This window comes from Pelodiscus sinensis, chromosome 12 (assembly GCF_052426305.1).
Source record: "Pelodiscus sinensis isolate ZL-2025 chromosome 12, ASM5242630v1, whole genome shotgun sequence".
Lineage (NCBI taxonomy): Eukaryota > Metazoa > Chordata > Testudines > Trionychidae > Pelodiscus > Pelodiscus sinensis.
In genome coordinates this window covers 13,157,051-13,178,664 of record NC_143063.1, presented here as the reverse complement: position 1 = coordinate 13,178,664, position 21,614 = coordinate 13,157,051, and the positions used below count along the sequence as shown (strand labels likewise).

The window sequence follows — 21,614 nt, the reverse complement described above, 5'->3', positions numbered from 1 at the left end:
TGAAGTGTAGCAACATCCCCAGAGAGTCTAGGGTCAGCTGGGGACATTTCAAAGTTGCAGCACTGCATGGAACCCTCTTCTTTCCCCTCTTGCTGCCTCTTTCTGATAGAGGCAGCAAGGGGTGGCGGGAAAGTGACTAGTTGACTAGCGTGTTGACTATCTGATAAGCATTTGCTTATCAGATAGTCAACTAGTGTTCACATCCCTAATGTAAGTCAAACTACAAAGTCTCTAACTATAAAGTAATCTGGAATGGGAATAAAGTGATTGAATACTTTGCCTTTATTGCTGTTGGGTGCTGTTCTTTGCAGACTTTCATTTCTTATGAACAAGGTAAGACTAAAGCTAGTCTAAAATACATTCTAAATTATTTTGACTTGTTGGCAAATAAATTGATAATATGTTCAGGCTATTTAGTCATAAGGTTATGATTGAACTATGTACAGTAAAAAGCCAGCTGTTTATGAACTCCTTTTTGCTTGGTAAACTTGCTTAATGTATTTTGCTTCGGTAAGTATCTTTGTTACTTTGCTGGACATTGATGCTAAATTCGGCATTTGGTTCACTTCCATCTTTGGAAAACTTCAAGAAACATAATCTTTGTGTCCCCACCACTACTTTTGAAAATCTCAGTAAAATCCCATCTCTTGGCATGATCAGAAATAATTGTTTCCACCCTAAAAAACCATTTATAGAAGGATATGTAAGTATGAAATAATACAAAGCACTTGGGCATGTGAAAGTTACATTAATGTACAAAGCAAAAAACAATCTGAAACCTATATATCAATTCATGATAGTTGTGTTCTTATCCCACAGTGTACTATGACCCTCATTTATCTGACTGTAGAAGATGTCTTCCAGCTTATCAATTACTTCAGTTTCAGTTACTGGTTTTTTGTGGGACTGTCAGTAGCTGGGCAATTATACCTTCGATGGAAGGAACCAGATCGACCCAGACCTCTCAAGGTACAAATGAATGAATTATGTAAGCAACATTTGTTTATTTTAAGTTCTTTCCCACATCCCAATACATCCTACAGCACTCTGAAATTTGTGTTATGTCTGAAATGTGTTTCTTTGTGTTAGATTGTAAATTCTCAGGACGGAAATCCATGTATTCATTTTTTTTTTTTTAAATGCCACATGTTGCTTTCAAGTGTTCAGTAGATATTCTTGTTCTAGAACACTGGCTCAACTGCTAGGTGAAAATGACTAACACATGCCTCTTCATTGTTTCAATTCCATGTCTGGTCCATTCTTCTGCCATTTGACACATGGTTCATGTGATTGGAAACAGGAACCACTCTTGGTTTTTCGATTATAGGTTCATGGATTAGGGCTCTCTTCCCCCTGCTCCTAAATCTCAGCTCTGTTGTGTGAATTTAGGAAGGGCAAATTAATTGTAGTGGTAGCACCTTTCCTACCAAAGACATATTTGGAGCTGCTGTGGCATGTCTGAATTACTGATTCTTGGGGAACCTTCTTTGGGTTGGGCGCCACTGACCCACAGAAAAAATCAGTCAGGGGCCACACACAAGTGAGGGAAAAAAACAAACAAAAAAAAAACTCTTAATGATGTGCTCCTGACTGAGGAGAGAGACATTACCCGCACACACCAGAGCCTCGTGGGGCCCAGGCTAGTAGATTTTGTGTGCTCTAGCCCCTGGGGCTGGAGCACCCGTGTGGGCTCCCCAGTGCTGGGGGGAAACCCTGATGCTTAGGGGCCAGATCCAGGGAAGCCGGAAGGGGGGAGGAGGGGCTGGCTGGCTGAATCTTGCCCCCTAGACCTTAGGTTCTCCACCTCTGCTTTAACACCTTTCTCTGGTAAAGTTGGATGCACTTCATTAAGCTAACCATGCCATTCTTGACTCCTAAAAGGCAGTGTCTCAGTGCAGTGGATTTGTCTGAAAGCTACTAGCTGCAGTGAAAAGCTGCTTTCAGCATTGCATAGTTATCTTCCACTATTTCACATATGAATTTTAGTTGCTGTTCTGCTGTGTGAAGTATCATAGAATCCTAGAGCTGGAGCAGGCATTAGAAGGTCACCGAGTCCAGTCCACTATCCAAAGCAAGATGAACTCCAACTAAATCATCCCAGCTAGGACTGTCAAGCCAAAACGTAAAAACCTCTAGGGATGGAGATTTCACCACCTTCCTAGGTAACCCATTCCAGTGCTTCACCACCCTCCCAGTGAAATAGTTTCTCCTGATCTCCAATTTAGACCTTCCTCACTGTAACTTGAGACCATTGCTCCTTGTTCTGTCATCTGTCACCACTCAGAATAGCCTCTCTCCATCCTGTTTGGAACCTCCCTTTAGAAAGTTGAAGGCTGCTATCAAATCCCCCCTCACCCTTTTCTTCTGAAGATTAAATAAATACAAATCCCTCAGCCTCTCCTCATAGGTTATATGCTCCAGCCCCCTAATAATTTTGGTTGCTTTCTGTTGGACCCTCTCCAATGCGTCCACGTCCTTTCTGTAGTGTATTCGCAGTACTCCAGATGTGGCCTCACCAATCGAAGTAAAGGGGAATAATCACATCTCTTGACCTCCTGGAAATGCGCCACCTAATGCATCCTAATTTGCCATTAGCCTTCCTGGCTACAAGGGCACACTACTGACTCAAATCCAGCTTCTCATCCTCTGTAATCCCCAGAACCTTTTCTGCTGAACTACTTAGCCAGTCAGTCCCCAGCCTTAACGGTACTTGTGATTCTTCCATCCCAAGTGCAGGATTCTGCTCTTGTCCTTGTTGAACTTCATTCACTTGTCATTGTTCAACCTTGTTGAACCCCTGGGCTGTTGCTGCACTTCAAAGGCAAAAATGCTATGGAGAGCACAGGGCCAGCAGGGGAATCAAGCAGTCCTCTACTGGCCTTGTGCCCCTGTAACATTTCAAAGCAGCAGAGGCACATGGAGCCCGAGGTCAGCTGAGGACTCCAATTCCCCAGCTGACCCAGGGCTCCATGTGGTGCTGCTGCTTTGAAATGCCGCATGCAGCCCAGGGCTGCTGGGGAGTCCCAGCTTCCCCGAGCGGCACACGGCATTTCAAAGCGACAGCACAGTGAGAAGCCCAGCGTCTGGCGCCAGGCTCTACACGGTACTGCTGTTTTAAAGCACCCCATCTTGTTTCCCTCCCCCACTCCCACCCCTCCATTGCTGCCTCTTTCTGATAGTAAGGAGAAGCATCTAGTCAACTAGTATGTCGACTAGCCGATAACCATTTGTCAAGTAGTCGTTCACATCCTTATTTGTGAGCAACAGGTCATGTTTGTATCCACTTAACATCTTTCTAACTAGCCAAATATAAATCCATCCTGTGCTGGAGTGTGTATGGGAATTAAAAACTTGATTTGGAAAAAAATTGAATTAAAAATTGCAGTTTCAGAAAAATCACATTCCCTCCAGAATGCATGTAACTGTTGATATATGAAAGCATTCCATGATTTTTTTTCTCCTTTTCTACAGCTGAGTCTCTTTTTCCCAATTGCTTTCTGTATATGCTCAGTATTTCTGGTAGTGGTGCCTTTGTATAGTGATACCATTAATTCTTTGATCGGAATTGGCATTGCTGTGTCTGGAATTCCAGTCTACTTCATTGGAATCTACTTGCCCATATCCAGAAGGCCACCATTTATCAACAAGATGTTAGGTAAGTGCATGTAGATTGGAAGATTTTACTATTTGCTAGGCTTGAATGAAAATTTTGTTAATACATTTTAAATTGGTATGAATGATCACACACGAGCTGAATAGCAGTGATTGGGAAAAAATCATTATTTCTGTATTTTACATTTCTTTTAGTATATATTTTATAGCTTCTGTCAATCGCATTATATTTGCATCTTACCAAACACATTGAAAAATCTAAATTCCAAAGCAAGTCCAATTTCTGGACTCTTGCAAATATGTTGTCTTGCTTCACTTTAGTTGGAGCTTAGATTTAGCAGCTGCTTGAAAATATGTAATGTTTTTTCTTCAATTACTGTCTCTGTGGGTGCTCCACTTTAGGTGTTGGTGCATCTGTTACTAGCAAAGGTGCACTAGTAAGCTAAATTTAGTGCGGGGCCAAATAGATGTTAAATGCCTTTGTCCCAGAAGGTGGTCCGACCTGGAAACCACTGTATCTGTCACCGTCTGATTTCTCCAGTCCAAAATAAACAGACTCCAATATCCAATTTAAAAGAGAGATATTGTATACAACAGATAACAGCATAAGAATAAACCCAGAACACAACACTGTAAAAGAAAACCAACCCCTCACCCTCTGAAATAATAGGGGATAGCACAGTTAACAAGAGAACATAAACTATACTCGGTCTGTCTAGGATGCGACAGCCGAGGCTCAGGACCTGCTACTCGGCTGCTTGACAGCCTCAAGGGAGGAACACTGAGGAGTCCAAAGGTATTACTCTGTGGACGCAGGTAGCTGGAGTCCACCGTACTGGACAGTCACCACAGTGGTGAGCCGAAGCACCCTGTGAGCAGCTAGAGGATTATTCTAAGAGGGGTGGGTGAGATTCTGTGGCCTGCACTGTGCAGGGGGTCAGACTAGATGATCGTAATGGTCCCTTCACCCCGGTCTCAGGAACAGCAGGCTGCTGTAGTGGTCAGGCAGATGAATGAACCAAACCAAGCGAGTGGAGATGGAACAGAACCCGATCTCCTCTGGGGCTTGAGTTTATAAAGGTCCCAAGGCAGAAAAACCGCTGCAGCATCTCTAGTGCACAAAATGGTGTTGGGTGCAAACAAATCAGTGCCAAGTGCAGATTTTTGCACTGTGTGCAACACTGTGGTGCAGTATGCACAGCCATGTGCCGTGTGCAGATGTTAAGTTTTGGTGGCAAAAGTCTCTCAGCTCCTTTGGGTTCCATTTTAAATGTCCTTCAGTCCATAAACTCCATTTTGAATTCTTATGTCCTTATAATTATAATGTCCCAGATCTTGATTTATGATTAACAGGCAACACATCCTTGCACTGGCCAATCAGAAAATTTTCTTAGCAGTGCCTGGATGCGCCATGGATGTGCAGCAGCCGCCTTGTGGTGCCGTTAGCCATGTGCGTGGCGCAACCCCTCTCTGTTCCTTCTGTACCATCCTCACAGTAGAGGGGTCACTTAGCAGCTCAGCTCTCCTTCATCTGAAAGACAAAGAAACCCTTGTAGTATTCATTTCTCCTGTTGATTTCCTTCAACTCCTTTGTTATCCTTAATTTAAAAAAAACCTTTTATTTTGGAAGGGAAGAGGTGCATTTTTCTCTCCTTTCCAACCATTATATATATATTTTTTCTTTTAGTATTCTCAAAAAAAAAAAAGAGAGAGAAAGGATACGTCTAAACTGCAAGTTTCTTTCGGAAGAAGCTTTTCGAAAGAGAGCATCTGTGCAGCAAAAACACGAAGAAACACGATCTTTTTTGAAAGATAGCGTCCAATCAATGTGGACGCTATCTCGCATTTAAGGCCACCCGGAAACAGTTCAGGGCATTAGGTCAGCAGTTGCTTCCGCATGCTGTTGCCTAAGGCTATCTGAGACGTGCTTAAAGGGATCCCCCCCCGGACAGCTGTTTTTGTTTCTGCTGCTTGCTTGTCTAGCTCTCCGAGGGACAGCAAAGCATTTGCAGTGCGTGCTCTGGTTGCCCTGCCTTTGGACACACAGCATACTCCCTGTCATGGAGCAGGAGCTGCTTCTGGGCATGCGATGGTCCCACACGGCCGTGCTGCAATTTCTGCAGCAGTTTGTGCAACCTGTCTGCATGGTCCTGCATGAGCTCGACACCGAGCTCATCAGTGAGACCCTCTGCCTGGATGCGGGAGCAAGGCCTTTGCAACCATACCCTATGGTACAGAGATGCTTCTGGAAGCTGGACACCAGTTCTGACTGGTAGGACTGGCTGGTCATGGAGTGGTGGGATGACCAGCAGTGGCTCCAAAACTTCTGCATGCAGAAGGCCACCTTCAAGAAGCTGTGTGTCTGGCTCGCCCCTGCTCTCTGTCGTCGTGACACCAAGACGCAACCTGCCATCCCCCTGGAGAATTGGGTCGCCATTGCCACCTGGAAACTCGCCAACCCAGACAGCTACCGGTCTGTGGGCAACTAGTTCAACATGGGAAAGTCCACAGTCGGGGCGCTCCTCATGGAGGTAAGGCACACTTGGGCTCCAGTCCCTGGAGGGGGGAGGGTAGAAATCCTGGAAAGAGGGATCCTAGGGGACAAAGGGGGGATTCAGGGGTGGGATGGGGGTGGTGGAGAAGCCCCATCCCCAGAGGTTCCTCGCACAGTTTTGCTGAGGGAGTGGCCACATAGGGGGTGGCTCCCAGGGTGTTTGTGGGTGGGAGGAGAGGGGGCCGGCACCTCTCAAAGGCTCAGGCACTCCCTCTCATTCTCTGTTTCGTGTTTCGTTGTCTCCTTCTGCAGGTGGTGAGGGCCATTTATTCTGTCCTGCAGCACAGGGTCATCCACCTGGGAGACATGGACCCCATCATTGCCAGATTTGTTGCCCTGAGCTTCCCCAACTGCAGGGGAGCCATCGATATAACCCACATCTCAATCTGTGCACCACATCGAGCCACCCAATACATAAACCGCACGGGCTATTTCTCAATGGTGCTGCAGGGCCTGGTTGACCACCATGGACATTTTCATTAAGAGGTCGGGCAGGGCACATGACGCCCGCATTTTCTGAAACTCCAGCCTCTACCAGAAGCTGGAGGCTGGCACCTTCTTCCCCCAGCATGACTTTCGGTTTGGTGATGTGCAGATGCCACTATGCATCGTGGGGGACGTGGCCTACCCCCTCATGCCATTGCTCACAAAGCCATACATCGGCTACCTAGACTCCCAACAAGGACCAATTCAATGCCCACCTCAGCTGGGCCTGGATGCAGATGGAATGTGCCTGAAGGCGCAGTTCAGGTGCCTCCTTACCCACCTGGATATGGGGGAGCACTACATCCCCGAGGTGGTCTCGGCCTGTTGTGTTCTCTAAAGTATTGTGGACAGGAAGAGGGAGGCCAGCCAGGAAGGAAGGGCCTTCGAGCAGCTATGCACAGCTGCAGTCCGCCAGGCCCATAAGATGGGGTGTGCATCTGGGAGGCCCTGAGGGAAAATTTCTCTCAAGGACCCCAGCAACTCTCCCCATAGCTTCCTCAACTAGGGGCCTGTGCCTTTGCGCCCCCCCCCCCCCCATGCCTTTCCCACAACAACCGCTCCCTTCCCTTCTTCCCTGTACACTGAATAAAGACAGCAGTTTTGATTTGAAAAACAGAAACTTTGTATTTTTTTCATAATAAAACAAACTGGGGAAGCTGGAAGGGAGGGGGGACTGAGAACCTGGATGGGGGAGGGAGGAGAGGGGCTGAGAATCTGGATGGAGGAGAGGGGCTCAGGGCTGGGAGTGGCACCTCAGGTGTTGGCGACATTGAGGGTGGGTGGGGGCTGGGACAGCAGGTGGGTAGGCAGGAGGAGGGGCTGGAGCAGGGTCAGGTATGGTGGAGGTGCATGGGGAAGGAACATAGGCATAGCATTGGGAGAGAGCAGAGGTGTGGCTGGGGGGCAGGAGCCAGGTGTGTCGTCATTTCTCGGATGGTGGCACAAATTTTGTTGCCCTGCCGTACAAGCTGGTCCCACATGCAGGTTTGCCATTGGGTGTCACCTGAGCCAGGGTTTACTGCATGTCACGGAGGACGATCATATGCTCCCTCATGAGGTCTTCCTGGACCCTCCTGCGCTTGCAGCTCCCCTGGGTCAGGTGGCTCCCTCTGGTGGTGGTGATCGCCCCTCAGAGACGGCTGGTCCAGCTGTGGAGAGTAAAGAGGGAGAGGTGGTCAGTCATCCATGCAGACACCCTCCCTGAGACTGTGCCCTCTTCTGTGAGCAACAGTCCTCGGGCCAGAAGACGGGGAGGTCCCAGGACCAAGGCCATGTGTAGCCTGCACATCGGGCCCTGCCTCACAGGGGTCTCGAGGTGCCCAGGGGACCATGCTTCCCGCTCCCCCCTCCCATCCCATGGACAAGCAGGCAGGGGAAGTGTCCGTCCACACTGGGATCCCATGGGCAGGAGAGAGGCCTGGAGCCCGCGCCCAGACCTGCTCCTGGCAGTGCTGTCCGCGAGAGCAGGTGTTGTCTTGCGCGTGCAGGCATGCCCATGTGCTGTGTGTGCAACTCGTCGGTCTGTGTAGGGTTGTGCGAGTGCCATTGGGCCCAGCCTGCTTCCAGTGGTGGGAGGGCACCCTCCCCCAGAGATCAAATGTGTTTGTGGCCTCCCCAAAGCCTGTGTGCAGGAGCCCAGGGGTGTTCCAGGGCTGCCTTCTGAGGCCGCGTGGCACAGACTGGCACTGCATGTCCCCCCTCCTCTTCTCCCCCCCCCCCCCCCCCCCCCGCTGTGAGAGGATGCCTGGGAGATCCTCAGGGCCTGGGATACTGGTTCCTGAGTGAGGGTCACCATGCTTGCCATCTCCTTCTCCACCTGCAGCTCCTGCTCTTCCTCCTCCTCAGCAGGGACCCCCAGGTGGGCAACGACGGGTATCTCGAGCCACCAGTCCACAACCACAGGTGGGGAAGGGACTGTACCACCCCCCAGGATTTGGTGGAGCTCCTGGTAGTAGGGGCGGGTATGGGGTCCTGCCCCGGAGCGAGAGCTATGCTTCCTGGCCCTGGCGGAGCTCCTTGACCTTGCTCCTGACTTGATCTAGGGTGCAAGGCTGGTGGCCTCTTGTGGCCAGAGCCTCGGTCATCCAGCCATAGATGTCCGTGTTCCGCCAGCGGAGATCCTGCAGAGTCTCTTCCTCACCCCACAGTTCCAGGATCTTGGCCCCAGATCACGAGGGTGCGTGGCATTTGCTGCCTCTGGCTGAGTCCTGGGGGCCCTGATGGTGCTCTCTGTGAGTGCCATGGAGGTGTTGGGGGGCTTGTGGCTGGGCCATGGGACAAGATGTCTTTGGCAGTCAGAGCTGCACAGTGAGATGCAGCTCCCAGGCCCGGCTTCCTGCCCCAAGGCTTGTCCCGGGTATCTGCAGGTTTAAGAGCTGGCAGGAGACAGGAACTATAGAGTCCTGATTAGTTTGGACAGAGTGGCTACCAGGGCACCTGTGTTATTTCCTGGAGGAAATTTTCAAAAGAACTCCCTCTTCTGCATCCACACACGTCTTTTTCTGAAAAAGCTTTCTCGGAAAAAGGTTTCTTCCTTGTAGAAAGAGGTTTATCGCCGTTGGAAAAACCCTAACTGGTCCCTTCTAAGAACTCTGTAGAAGTATGGACACAAGTATTGATTTTCCAGAAAAACACTGCAATGTAGACGTACCCTAACAGAAGAAGGGGGAAAAGAGAAAAGAAGAAAGAACTTTCTCTCTGAGTTGCACTTTCATCGTGCCCAGGCATCAAAAAGTATGACACCTGTAAAGACTATGCCAGTCTCTGACGGGCACTCATCATGTCCTTTGATCAGATGAGCAACATGTCACCCAGAAATGCCCCCACTGCAGTAATATGAAACTGTGGACCTGACAGGACAGAGAATTCCGCCTCCCTATGTTCCTACTTTAGAAATCTCTCCGCTCTTCAAAGGAGCAGCCAGCAGACTATTCAGCCACGAACTCGAAGGAGAAGGCTCAACCTTCAACATCTTCAAAAAGTTGAGCCTCAGCCTCATCAGACTTTCATAAAACATATATTTCCCTAGTGAGGACTCTGCCCACAGTGCCAAGTTCTTCTAAAACTAGCACCTCTGAGAAACACAGTGCGTCAAATACTGCCTTGGCATGCAAGTTGACGGAGCAAAAAGAGCACTCTAAGAGCGGGCACAAAAGCTGTCTGGCACCGTTGCCATCAACACCGACATCATTGGCATGCTCAGCAGCATTGAAAACACTCTGTACTGATATGCCTCCACTGTCAGCTCTGTACTGATATGCCACGTCACTGCTTTTAGCACTAACATGCAACTGCGACAGCGTCGGCACCGACTAGCCTGGCACCAAAATACACAATGCCAAAACAGTCCTCAGTGTCGATCTGTTTTCTCCGCCATGCCGATATGCAAGTTCCTTCAGCACTGCAATCTCCATTACTAGATACCGACTGCTCTCCTACTGGTACCGGGCATTTGTCACCACGCTCTCTGGTTCTGCCTACTCCAGATAGTGACAGGAAAGGAGACGAGTGGTCAGGACAGCCATTTTTCCTCCCAGCATTCTTCCCCAACACATTGCAGGTCTGCATGGGAACATAGACCAGCAAGACATCCATACTGGTCTACCACCTCCTCACTGTTACAGCCATCCACACCAATATGTATCACCATCCTATCCAATACAGTGGGTACCCTTGCATAAATGGTCATCATATAGTTGCCACCGGCCAAGACTATAACCAGATCTCCACCGTAAGAGGCTGCTTCAGGAGCTCTCCAAGGAGGAAACCCATGGAAGAAGATGAGGCAGATCCCTATGAGTCTGAGGATCATTCCCCTTTATATAACTCCATCGTGTCTTGACTAGGCAGTGATCCCTTGAACTCCTATTTCCACAGATGACCTTAGGCAATTCCAAGACCTCTTTAAGAGAGTAGCTTCTGCATAAGAGAGATCAATTTATAGGAGGTCCAAGAGAAGCAACACAAGCTTCTAAAAATTCCTTAGCCCATGGTGCCCACAAAGATTGCCCTCCCTTTGGATGAGGCCATCCTGGAACTTGCTGATACCATATGGCAAACGCCTGCATAAGTCCTTTCTACCGACAAAAGAGCTGAGAAAATATTTTGTGCCAGCAAATGATACGGATTTTCTATTCTCACCCACCTCCAAATTTTTGGGTCGTAGATGCAGTACACCACAGACCAAAATTACCCATTTCATTTTACACCCCATGCTAAGAACAGGAAGTACCTTGATCTCCTGAGCCACAAGTGTATTCCCCAGCAATACTCCAACTCTGATTAGCAACTATTCAGCCCTCCTAGCATACTACAACCACTTCAACTACTCAAAGCTATAGGACCTAGCTCAACATCTTCCTGCATAAAAACAGCCACAACTTCAGACCATTATAGACGAAGGCCACACCCTATCTCACACTGCTCTACAGGCAGCCATGGATGTTGTGGACACTGCTGCCCACACAACCACTACAGCAGTTGTCATGTGCAGAGCATCATGGCTTCAAGCTTCAGGAATCCCTAAGAAGATCCAGATGAAAGTGGAGGACCTCCCATTCGATAAATCCCATCTGTTTGCTGCTAAAACAGATGAAGTCATACACGCTGAAGGACTCACAAGCCATCTTGAGAACCCTAGGCATCTATACTCTGCCGAATAAACACAAATGATACATTCTCTATTAGTGGTCATGAGACTCTCATACGAGGCCCCAGCATAAAGTGTTTGAGTTCAACACCAAACAATGCTGTCAGTGTCTCAAGCTGCAGCAGTCTCAATCCGCAACCAGCCAACCATCTACTTCCAAAGAGAACTTTTGAAGTTTTGCTCGAGGGTTTGCAAAACCTCCCTACAGTGCCACACCCAGACCCACCATCTCTCCAACTTTACCATCTGTGCCTCTTTTTACATGTATGGACAAACATCATGTAGATCTGTTGGGTCCTAGAGATTGTCCCATCCAGGTACATGATCCCTTTCATATCCACTCCTCCAACACATTCCCCCTCCCCATCCCTCTTCAGGGACCCTTCCCAAAAGAGCCTATTATATCTGGAGGCTCAACATTACCTCCAGATTGGAGCAGTTGAACCCATGGCAACTCCTTACCACAGGAGGGGGTTCTATTCCAATTATTTCCTCACCCAGAAAAAGAACAGAGGATGGAGAGACAGAATAGATCTCGGGAGACTCAAATGGTTGGTCCTTAATCATAAATTCAAGATGATTACCCTTTTTTCCAGTATCCCAGTGCTAGACGAAGGAGACTGCTTCTCAGCCATCGACCTAGAGGATGCCTATTTTCATATTACAATACATCCAGCACAGAGGTGACTCCGATGTTTCGTTGTCAGAGCCGATCACTACCAATACTGGATCCTACCATTTGGCCTGTCCGTAGCCCCAGATTCTTTTCAAAGACTCTAGCAGTTGTGGCGGCGCACCTCCACCGCCAGGGGTAATAATATTCCCTTATCTTGCCTCCTGCTTGATCAAAGGCTCGACAAGGCACAAAACACTCTCCATGTTACACACAACAATATCCCTCTTCCAAGCCTTACACCTGCAGATCAGCTTTCAGAAGTCCACATTCCATTCGTGTCAAACTGTAGAGTTCATAGGACTTATCTGGACTCTGTAAAATCCCAGGCCATATTACCATGCCACAGATTCAAAACACTCATCTCTCTAATCGCCACCATTCAGTTCAGCCCATTCACCAATGTTTGGGTCTGCCTTCAAATACTTGGTCACATGGCTGCCGCCACATTCATAGTCAAATATGCCAGGCTTCATATGCGATGCCTATAGAATTGGCTTTCCACAGTCTATAGCTTGACCCTCGATACACTCCATGAGTCTCGCTACCATCATCTGCCTTTTTCCCCCTAGAATGATGGACAAATACATTTAATATCATACAAGGCATCCCCTTCAGACAGGACTCATATAATCACTGCAGACACCTCTCTACTAGGCTGGGGAGCCCATCTTGATCAGCAAACAGTTCAAGGCAAGTGGAACTCATGTGAAGTTTAGCTCCACATCAGCATGTTAGAACTCAGGGAAGTCATCACCTGCCAACATTTCTTACCTACCATTCGCAGCAAAACCATACATATTTTTACGGACAACATAAGTTGCATGTTCTACATAAGCCACTAGGGCGGCGCTCGATCACACTCCCTCTGCACGGAATCAGTAAAATTTTGGAATGGTGTATTCATCATGATGTCACACCCTCTGCTTCATACCTATCAGGCACTCAAAACAACAGGGCAGACTGAGGGTACATCTAGACTACAGGCTTTTGTCGACAGATACTGTCGACAAACCTACTGTCAACAAAGAGCGTCAAGACTACATCCAGTTCTGTCGACAAAGCAAGCCGCTTTGTCAACATGACAGTGGAGATGCAAAGGACAGTGTAGATGCAATAATGCCAGAACTCGGTTGACAAAAGGCATTATTCCTCGTAGAATGAGGTTTACAGCTGTCGACAAAACTGCTGAGTTCTGTCAACGTTATGTCGACAGAACTCGGCGGTAGTGTAGATGCAGGTATAGGTTTGTCGACAAAAGTCCACTTTTGTCTACAAAACCCTGTAGTCTAGACACACCAAGACTCACTCACCTATTTCTGGAGCAGCATGGATGGGAACTACACCCATAATGATCAGAAAGATATTCCACAAACTGGAACAACCAGTCATCAACCTTTTTGCTACTCACACAAATCACAAACATCACCACTTCTGCTCCACAGCAGGCATAGACGGGCTCCCTTGGAGACACTTTCCTGATTCCATGGACAGTACTGCTGCTCTGTGCTCATGCTCTTCCACTTCTGCTACTGATCAGCCAGGTCATCAAGCCTACAACATCCTAAGTCATCTCAGTGTGGCCCAGGCAGACCTGGTTCCCTTACCTGCATCACCTTGCTCTCTGTCCCCCTCCATTGCTTCCCAACCATCCAAACTTACTATTCCAATACAGAGGTCAGACTATACCCTACCCAACCCTACCCAACCCAACCTCCCCGCATCTCAAAGCCTGGTCACTCCATGGCTCCACCGTGCCAAGTAATCCTGCTCAAATAGATTAAAGCACATCTTTTTAAACAGCCACTGACCCTCCACCAGAAAAGCTTACCTCTACATATGGACACATTTTCTGCCTGGTGCCAACATCAACAGGCTACGTTGCCAACTAAAGCCTCTCTCTCCTGTATTCTAGACTATTTATTGGACCTTATGGAATCAGGTCTATTCCTTAGTTCCATCAAGGTTCATCTGTCAGCTATCACTACATTTCAGGAACTAATCGATGGATTCTCAGCATTTTCACATCCAACAATGAAAACAATTCCTTACTGGGATCCAGAATGTATATCCAGTTACCTGCAAACCAACACCTCCTTAGGGCCTCCACCTTGTGCTAGGAGGTCTCACAAGACTTCCCTTTGAACCTTGTCAGTGAAGGTTGCCTTCCTTGTAACCATAACATCAGCAAAAAGGGTAGGCAAAATAGCAGCCCTGATGGCAAACCCACCCTTTACCATATTCACAAGGGATAAAATTTTGTTATGTCCCCATCCTAAATTTATATCTAAAGTTGCATCCATCTTTCATATCAATTAACCCATCCATTTACCTCTTTCTTTCCAAAGCTTCATGAGCACAACCTGCAGGCATCTCTTAATGCACTAGATGTCAGAAGAGCGATTCCTTTTTATAGCAACAGGACCCATCCCTTCCACAAGTCTCCGAGATTCTTTCTGTCCATTGTGGAATGGTCCAAGGGAGAGGCGATTACCTCCCAATGCCTATCCAAATGGATTTCTTCCTGCATATGCATTTGCTACACCTTGCGTGACAGGCAACCTGCTCAGCGCATTACAGCCCATTCTACTAGGGCCATGGCCACAGTCGTCTTAAAGGATGTACAGCAACATGACATTTGCAGAGCAGCAACCTGGTCTTCTGACCACACATTTGCCAGACACTATGCTATAACGACTGGTCCAGTTCTGGCGACCGCTGTAGGACAGGCCATCTTCTCGTCTCTCCTACAATCACGTCTCCAGAGCCCCTCTCCAATGGGGCACTGCTCTGTAGTCACCTAAAGAGGAGCACCAACAGGCACAGTACTCGAAGAAAAAGAAGCTACTCACCTTGTGCAGTAATGATGGTTCTTTGAGTTGTGTGTCTCTGTGGTTGCTCCACTACCCTCCTTCCTCCCCTCTGCTTTGGAGTCGAACTCCTTGATTCCGCAGTAGAGGAAGAATGGAGACGGGGGTTATGCTGTGCTTGTGGCCAACAGGTCCACAAGGCAGCTGCTGCGCACATGCATCGCATCCAAGCTCCGCTACAAAATTCTCCAATCCACTGGTGCAAGGACGCACTGACACCTAAACTGGAGCGGTACATCTCTAAGAACCACTGTTACAGCACAACTTCTTATGCCATTCAAATCTTAAAAAACCAAAAACACCACACCTCCTCTGGAGCTTTATCTACCAGTACCCTTTAGTTGAATTGTCACAGTTAAGGATTTACCTGTTCTTCTCTTCTGGCCTATTGCTTTGTCTTTTTTCATCCAGTAAAAGTTCCCACAGGGGGTGTTCATGAATTAAGTTCACCATTAAATGAAATAAGTTATATGGCTTCATCAGTCATTGTGTGGATCAATTATAAAACCATATCAATTTCTTTAATACAAAATCCCCCTTCCCTTAAGCTCACTATTTGGAGCTTTTGTTTGATTTGTAAGCCTTACCGGTCTATTTTAGCAGGAAAAACAAACTTCAGTGTATTATATACCCTACACGGTGCTTGAGACTAAAAACAAAGCCTCCATCGAGACAGCTTTTAAACACACTGTTGGTTTGTTATAAAAAAATCAGACTAGACCAGAAATGGTCTTTGTGTTGCAGATGTATCCTGTTTGTGAGATATATTGAAGAAACGAGGGAGCTGTGCCCCCTGCTCGCTACACTTGCCAACCCTCCTCTTGCGGGGGTATAGGCAACCCTGGCTCTCCTGCCGGCCACTGGGAAAGGCTGGACTGCGGCTGTGCCAGCCCAGGCCCTTTACCCCCCTCCCTGCGCCAGTCTCCCTCCCCACAACCCCTGCCCTTGCTCCTCTCCCTTCTCCCTCTCCTTGCCACACCAGCCTGGGCCCCTTCTCCCTCACCTTCCTGTGCCCCCAACATGGCCTAAACCCCCCTCTTCCCTCCTCCACACTCTTACTTATTTCCTGGGGGTTGTGCTGGGCTGAAGCCACATACGGCCAGGCCCAGCCCTCTCCCCACAATCTTCCACCCCAAGCACCTGGGAGGGGAGAGTCTGTGAGGTTTGTTAGTCCCCTGGAGCGGTGGGGAGGAGAAGGGCCTTGCTGCTCACGGGGCCGTGCAGCTCGCAGATCCAGCCGCCCTCCCAGATCACTGAGGGGGAGGGGAAGGGCCATGCAGATTGTAGCTGCCACCCCACCCACCAGAGCTCACTGGGAAGGAGAGGGAAGAGGAGGGTCCAGCAGTGGGCAGCCCCAGGCCTCCACATGGGTCCTGGGAAGAGCCAGGATGGGGGTGGATGGGGCTTGTTCCTGTGGGATGCAGAGTGACATAAAAAACTCTTTTTATATAGAGAATAGAACAGAACTTTCCCTGATCTATTGTAGTCCAGTTGGCTGCTTGTTCTGTTAATAAGCTGCTGCTTTTCTGATAATAATACTTGGATATTCACCTTGTTTATCTTCAATTTCTTATGCAGGTGCTATAACTCGATCCACTCAGTTGCTTAGTTACAGTGTTTTAACAGAGATGGACAGTGACGATAAGAAATTAGAGACCAAATCTAACTAAAGATGCAAAACAATTCCAAAACCAGCAGCGAACCAAGAAGCAGTGACTGACAAGAACAGAAGAGGATCAACAGGGAACATGTGACAACTAAAGAACCATTGGAGCCAGGAATGGACAAACTAGCTATTACTGAGGAGGGACGCTTGGGTGCATCATACTCTCTGCCATGATCTGTAGTTGCTATACTGGCAATGAGTAAATGTTAGTCAATAACTTCAGTGTCTGGACTGTTCACTGTAGTTTGAGAGCAATGGAAAAATCTCTCCAAAATGGAAGTTAAGGTGTAAGAGGGAGAATAGATTCTAGAATAGTAGAGCCGAGTGAGCAAATTAAATATACTTTGGAGAACCAGATAGTGGAACTATGAATCATTCTGAATTGAACTTGAAATTACTCCAAATCAGAAGTGACCAAAGGTAATACTCAGTAGCTATGGACTGAATTGATATATAAAGACTATAATTTCAGTGAAAAGTTATTTGGTCCACACAGAGAGAAGGTCAGTCTCCAAGGTTTGCTTTTGTACCGTTAGCATGCTCCAAATTGCCTTTTTACAGAAAAAAGCTTAGACTTGATTAAAATGTTACTTGGAAGTATGAATGTAACTTTTTAATGTAAACCTGTTGAGCTGTGATTGATTTGTTTCTAAATGGTTCAAATAGAACCCCAAAAAGTTGAGGCAAAAACTTAAAAGCTTCTATATGCAATTGTTTTATAAATAAGTTTACAAGTACTGTTACAGCAAAGAGATCAGAATTTTCAGTGTTTGATTTTTCAATCCTGTTTATTGGAAGTAGTACTTTTACATATATGAACTAGAATATAATATCCTGGCTGTCATATAGTCTATTTTGAACATAGCATTCAACTGAGAGAAACGTAAGGAAAGGGGAAATAAATACATTCTTGCTCTGATGTTTTGTTAGTTCACCTCAGTTGTTGGCAACAAATGCTAAAAATAATTGTACAATTTGAGGTAAAGATCAAATCACCTTCAAGGTACTGGGGATTCTTCTAGTCATATCATCATGCTACATCAGCTCCTACTCACTTTGCATACCAATGTTAGACACTATTGTAAATATAACACCCTAAGTTGATAGCTGAAACACTTGGGTATCCTTTGTTTTTAGGGAATCCAAACAGGACAGCAAACTATAGTCCTGTGGTGCAATGTTGACTATGTCTGCATATTAGCCTGAGCTTGAGAAATTCAAAAGCTATAAAACCAATTTTGTTGCAACTATTGGTAAATTAAGATGAAATACAGTTACAAAAATCAGGCTTGTAGTGCACCTTTTGTGGCACACAGTGTCTTGTAATCTTTAATTTTATCAAACCCACAGTGCACTGTATAGAAAGGCTCTTTCTTTTGGAGTTAAACAGCTTCAACTGTATTGCAAAACATCGTGGTATTGATTTCTCCCACACTTATTATAAGTGTGCTGTAACTTTTACCTAGTCTCATTGGTTATTTCATTTTTATGTAAACTTGCAGACTTCTGCCAGGTTTAGAAAGCTGTATATTTAGCTTATCTTATTCCTAGTAAATTGAAGAAAAGTCAAATCCAGGATTTTATTTAAATGTCAAACCTTTTCATTGTTTCATCAGACCATTTAATAAAATGTCATTTAACACTTAAATTTTGCTGTGGCTTATTACAAACCAGTGTACTATTAAGACAAATTCCATACACTTAAGTTAGAGATTTGTTTAAAAGATTAAAATAGGCAATTCAAGATCTCTCCAACAGGCTGTGATTTTAATTAAGAATTTTGAACATAGTTTCTTTGAGGGTTTGGGTAGATCTGAACTTTCAAATGAAAAAATACAATCCTAAACATTTCACTATAAAGCCCATTTCAATAATGGGAATTAAATGCTCCTCACATTAATGATGTTAAATATTGGTTAATTGACTAGTCAAATAGCTGATGGAATTTCCATCAACTACTCGAGTAGTCGATAGGCACTTCCACATTCCTCCTTTGAAATGTACAAGAGCCTCCACAGGGGATTCTTCTACATTTCAAAGGAGGAATGGAGAACTCCGCGTGCAGCCTGGGGCCAGCAGGAAGTCCCACTGACTTGGGGCTGCACACTGCGTGCCTGCTTTGAAACGCACAAGAGTCCCCAGTGGGGGACTCCCCCACCTGATCTCCCAGGATCAGATGGGGACTCCCCAGCTGCCTGCAGGCTCTGCAGAAATGCCCCCCGCTGGAGCCTGGGATCAGCTAGGGCATCCCCGGCTGATCCCGGGCTTCATGCGTAGTACCAGCGCACAGCCGAGCTGGGGATCAGCTGTACAGCACTGCCGCTTTCAAGTACCCCTCTTCCCCCCGCTGTGCTGCATCTGTCTGATAGAGGCGGCGGGGGGGGGGGGGGAGAATTGACTTGTTGACTGACTAGCTGATTAAGCATTTGATATCGGATAGTTGACCAGTCCTTAACATCCCTATCTCACAGTCAGTGTTATAAGCCAAACACCCTGATAAATGCAATGGTTTTCATTAATTTAAAATCACTTAGTCTCTTATTAACCGCTGCATAGGTTCTCCTGTACTTAAATTCAAGGATAAAAAAGGTAATGCTATGGAAATACTGTCAGAGGAAGGATGACGGGGTAAAGGGAGGGGAGTAAGAGTGGATTATTAGCAGGTAATAGGAAAAGTAGGAAAGGAAATTGACAGTTTTCTGAGGCACCTTTGTAAAATGTGAGTTGAGACTTCAGTTTTATTTGATCCTAGACCACAGTTGCATTTTCAGCAGCCTTACATACAATGGCAATAAGTCCTTTTCCTAGGGCATGTCTACACTACCAAGTTTTGTTGCCAAAAACTGCCATTTGGTGACAACTGTGAGCGCGTGCATACTGCCACGTGACTTTTGTCACAAAAAAGTCCAGTTTCAGTGATAAACCTCCATCCCACAAAGGACTTTTTTCTTTCCCTTTTACTGTCGACATACAGTGTGCACACCATCAGGCTTTTATTTATTTATTTCCCCCATTTATTTTGCCCTCCAGGAAGTTTTCCACAGTGCCCCAAGCAGCCACTCTGCTCAGTGTGGCGTGGGCGCGTGGCATGTTCCCAGCTGACCATGGCTGACTATTGCCAAAGGCACTCTGGCATAGCCCCCGCAGTGCTTTGGGAACGGGTCACTGTATGGGGAGAGGAGAGTGTGCAGCCCCAGCTGTGAGTGACCTGTAGGAATTGGGCCAAGTACAGGCACAGTTCATGAAGCTTTTGTGAGCAGGGCTATGAGTGGGATGCTGCAGTGCAGAGTGAAGATAAAGGAGTTGAGGCAGGCATACCATGAAGCGGGGGTGGGCAAAATGTGGTGGGCTGGATGCAGCAAGAGCCTCAGGCAGTATCTTTGCATGTCTCACTCCCACAGACTGTTCAAAGCAGGTGGCTGTGGGGGCTATCTGAGTCTCTGCACCACAGGAAGGTGCCTCTCTGTGCTGCCCCCTGCACAATCGGGCAGTTCCTATTGGCCAGATACATGCAAATGGGAGCTGCCTGGATAGTGCAGGCAGCACACAGAGGCCCCCTACACGAAGGGCCACGCAGAATGCTGACATATGCACAGCCCCTGCAGCTGGCCACTCGGAGATATGTGCAGAGTTGTGGCAGGCAGGGAGTCTGCCTGAGGGTCCCACTGGGCTGTTGGCCAGGAGCCACCTAAGGTAAGTGCCACCTGGCCAGAGACTGCACCTGGCACTCCCTCCTGCACACCAACTCTGTCCTAGGCCACAAGCCAACTCCCCTGCACCCATACCCCCTCCCAGGCTGCACCCAAATCCCTTCCCCCTTCTGCACCCAATCTCCATCCCAGACTCTACACAACCACCTGCACCTCCATGCCCGATCGAGAGTTCCCTTCTGCACCCAACCTCTGTCTCAGACCCTGCACCTCCTCCAGTGTGGCCCTTGACCACTTACCAAATTCTAGGAATGGCCCCATATCACAGATACGCCCCCAGCCTGCCGTAAGGGAAGGGTGGGAAACAGTCTCTGGTGCTGCACCAATGATCTGCCAGTTTTATGAGGATCTGGATACTATCCTTGGCAGTGATCCTACCTCTGCAGCCAAGAGCCCTATGGACACATTGGAGGGCATGGGGCCAAAAGACAGAGGATCTCAAAGGATGGATGGATGTAACATGAAGAGGCAGAGCTAGACGAGGATGTGGGGCTCCCAGTGGGGTTGCCTGGCGGAGCAGGCGGATCCGCATTCTTCACTGCGGAGGTGCATTACCAGTTTCAGCAGCTGCTCCACAAGGAGCAGGGGCTGAGATGCAGGGTAAGTGGCTGTGGCTTGGGGAGTGCAGAGGTGGGTGCAGGGCACAGAGAAGTGGGAGGCTGGCTGTGGACTGTGCATAGCCCTGGGTAGCTAATAATTTTGTCCGACCAGGGTGTTGATGCACAGCTGTCAATGGAATCCTGCAGAGGGATTCTCTGGAAACTGCCTGAGGTGCTTGTTAATTCTGTCACAGGTGCCATGACGCTGCAGCCATGTTTCTTTCTCCGTTTGTAGGACACTGTCCTGTGCCATTTTGTAATTACCGGAGCAGGGACCAATGCAGCACATAGGTGGGCTACGTGTAGAGCCAAGTGAAAGTTTTCAGCATCCAGTAGTTGTCCTGGTTTCCCTCCAGTGTGATGCCTGCTTGTGTAGAGAAGTGTGGAATAATTCGAATGATTTCCTACAAAGCTGCTCTGCAAACCAGGACCATTGTTTCTTTTGTCCCTATGCGCACCATATCACACATACCCCATTCGTTCCTCTACACTCAGTATGGTTACAGTGCCTGCAGATACGTAAGCCTTGCCAGGATCAGTGGGAAAGGGACTGGATATGTTGCAAAAGGTGCTTGTAAGTGTTTTACAGTGGAGACCTTGAGGACACAGAGCCCTATCCCAGCAGACAGCCTGTGACAGATAAGAGGCACAAATGTAACAGGGAGGATTTAGCCATGGAAGTGCTCCAGCACTCCTCCATGGAGGCCAAGGGGTAACAGAGGCAGGATCGGAAAGACACCACTGACTGAATGATCAAGGTCATGGAAAAGCAAACTGGGATGTTCAAGTGTTTCAT

General features: G+C 47.5%; 1 protein-coding gene across 3 annotated transcripts in view; it reads left to right on the top strand.

Moving 5' to 3' along the window:
* SLC7A6 (solute carrier family 7 member 6) overlaps positions 1 to 18,157 on the top strand; it is a 77,502-nt gene extending 59,345 nt beyond the window's left edge. For 2 of the 3 annotated variants that reach the window (XM_075940342.2, XM_075940341.2), the window contains 3 exons: positions 820 to 969; positions 3,472 to 3,655; positions 16,422 to 18,157. In XM_075940342.2, coding sequence (XP_075796457.2) covers positions 820 to 969; positions 3,472 to 3,655; positions 16,422 to 16,513 — 426 coding nt within the window. In that variant the 3' untranslated portion in view covers positions 16,514 to 18,157. Of the gene's footprint in view, positions 1 to 819; positions 989 to 3,471; positions 3,656 to 16,421 lie in introns of all 3 variants that reach the window. The other variant, XR_012906754.2, reaches the window with a different exon arrangement.
* Positions 18,158 to 21,614: the final 3,457 nt, after the last annotated feature.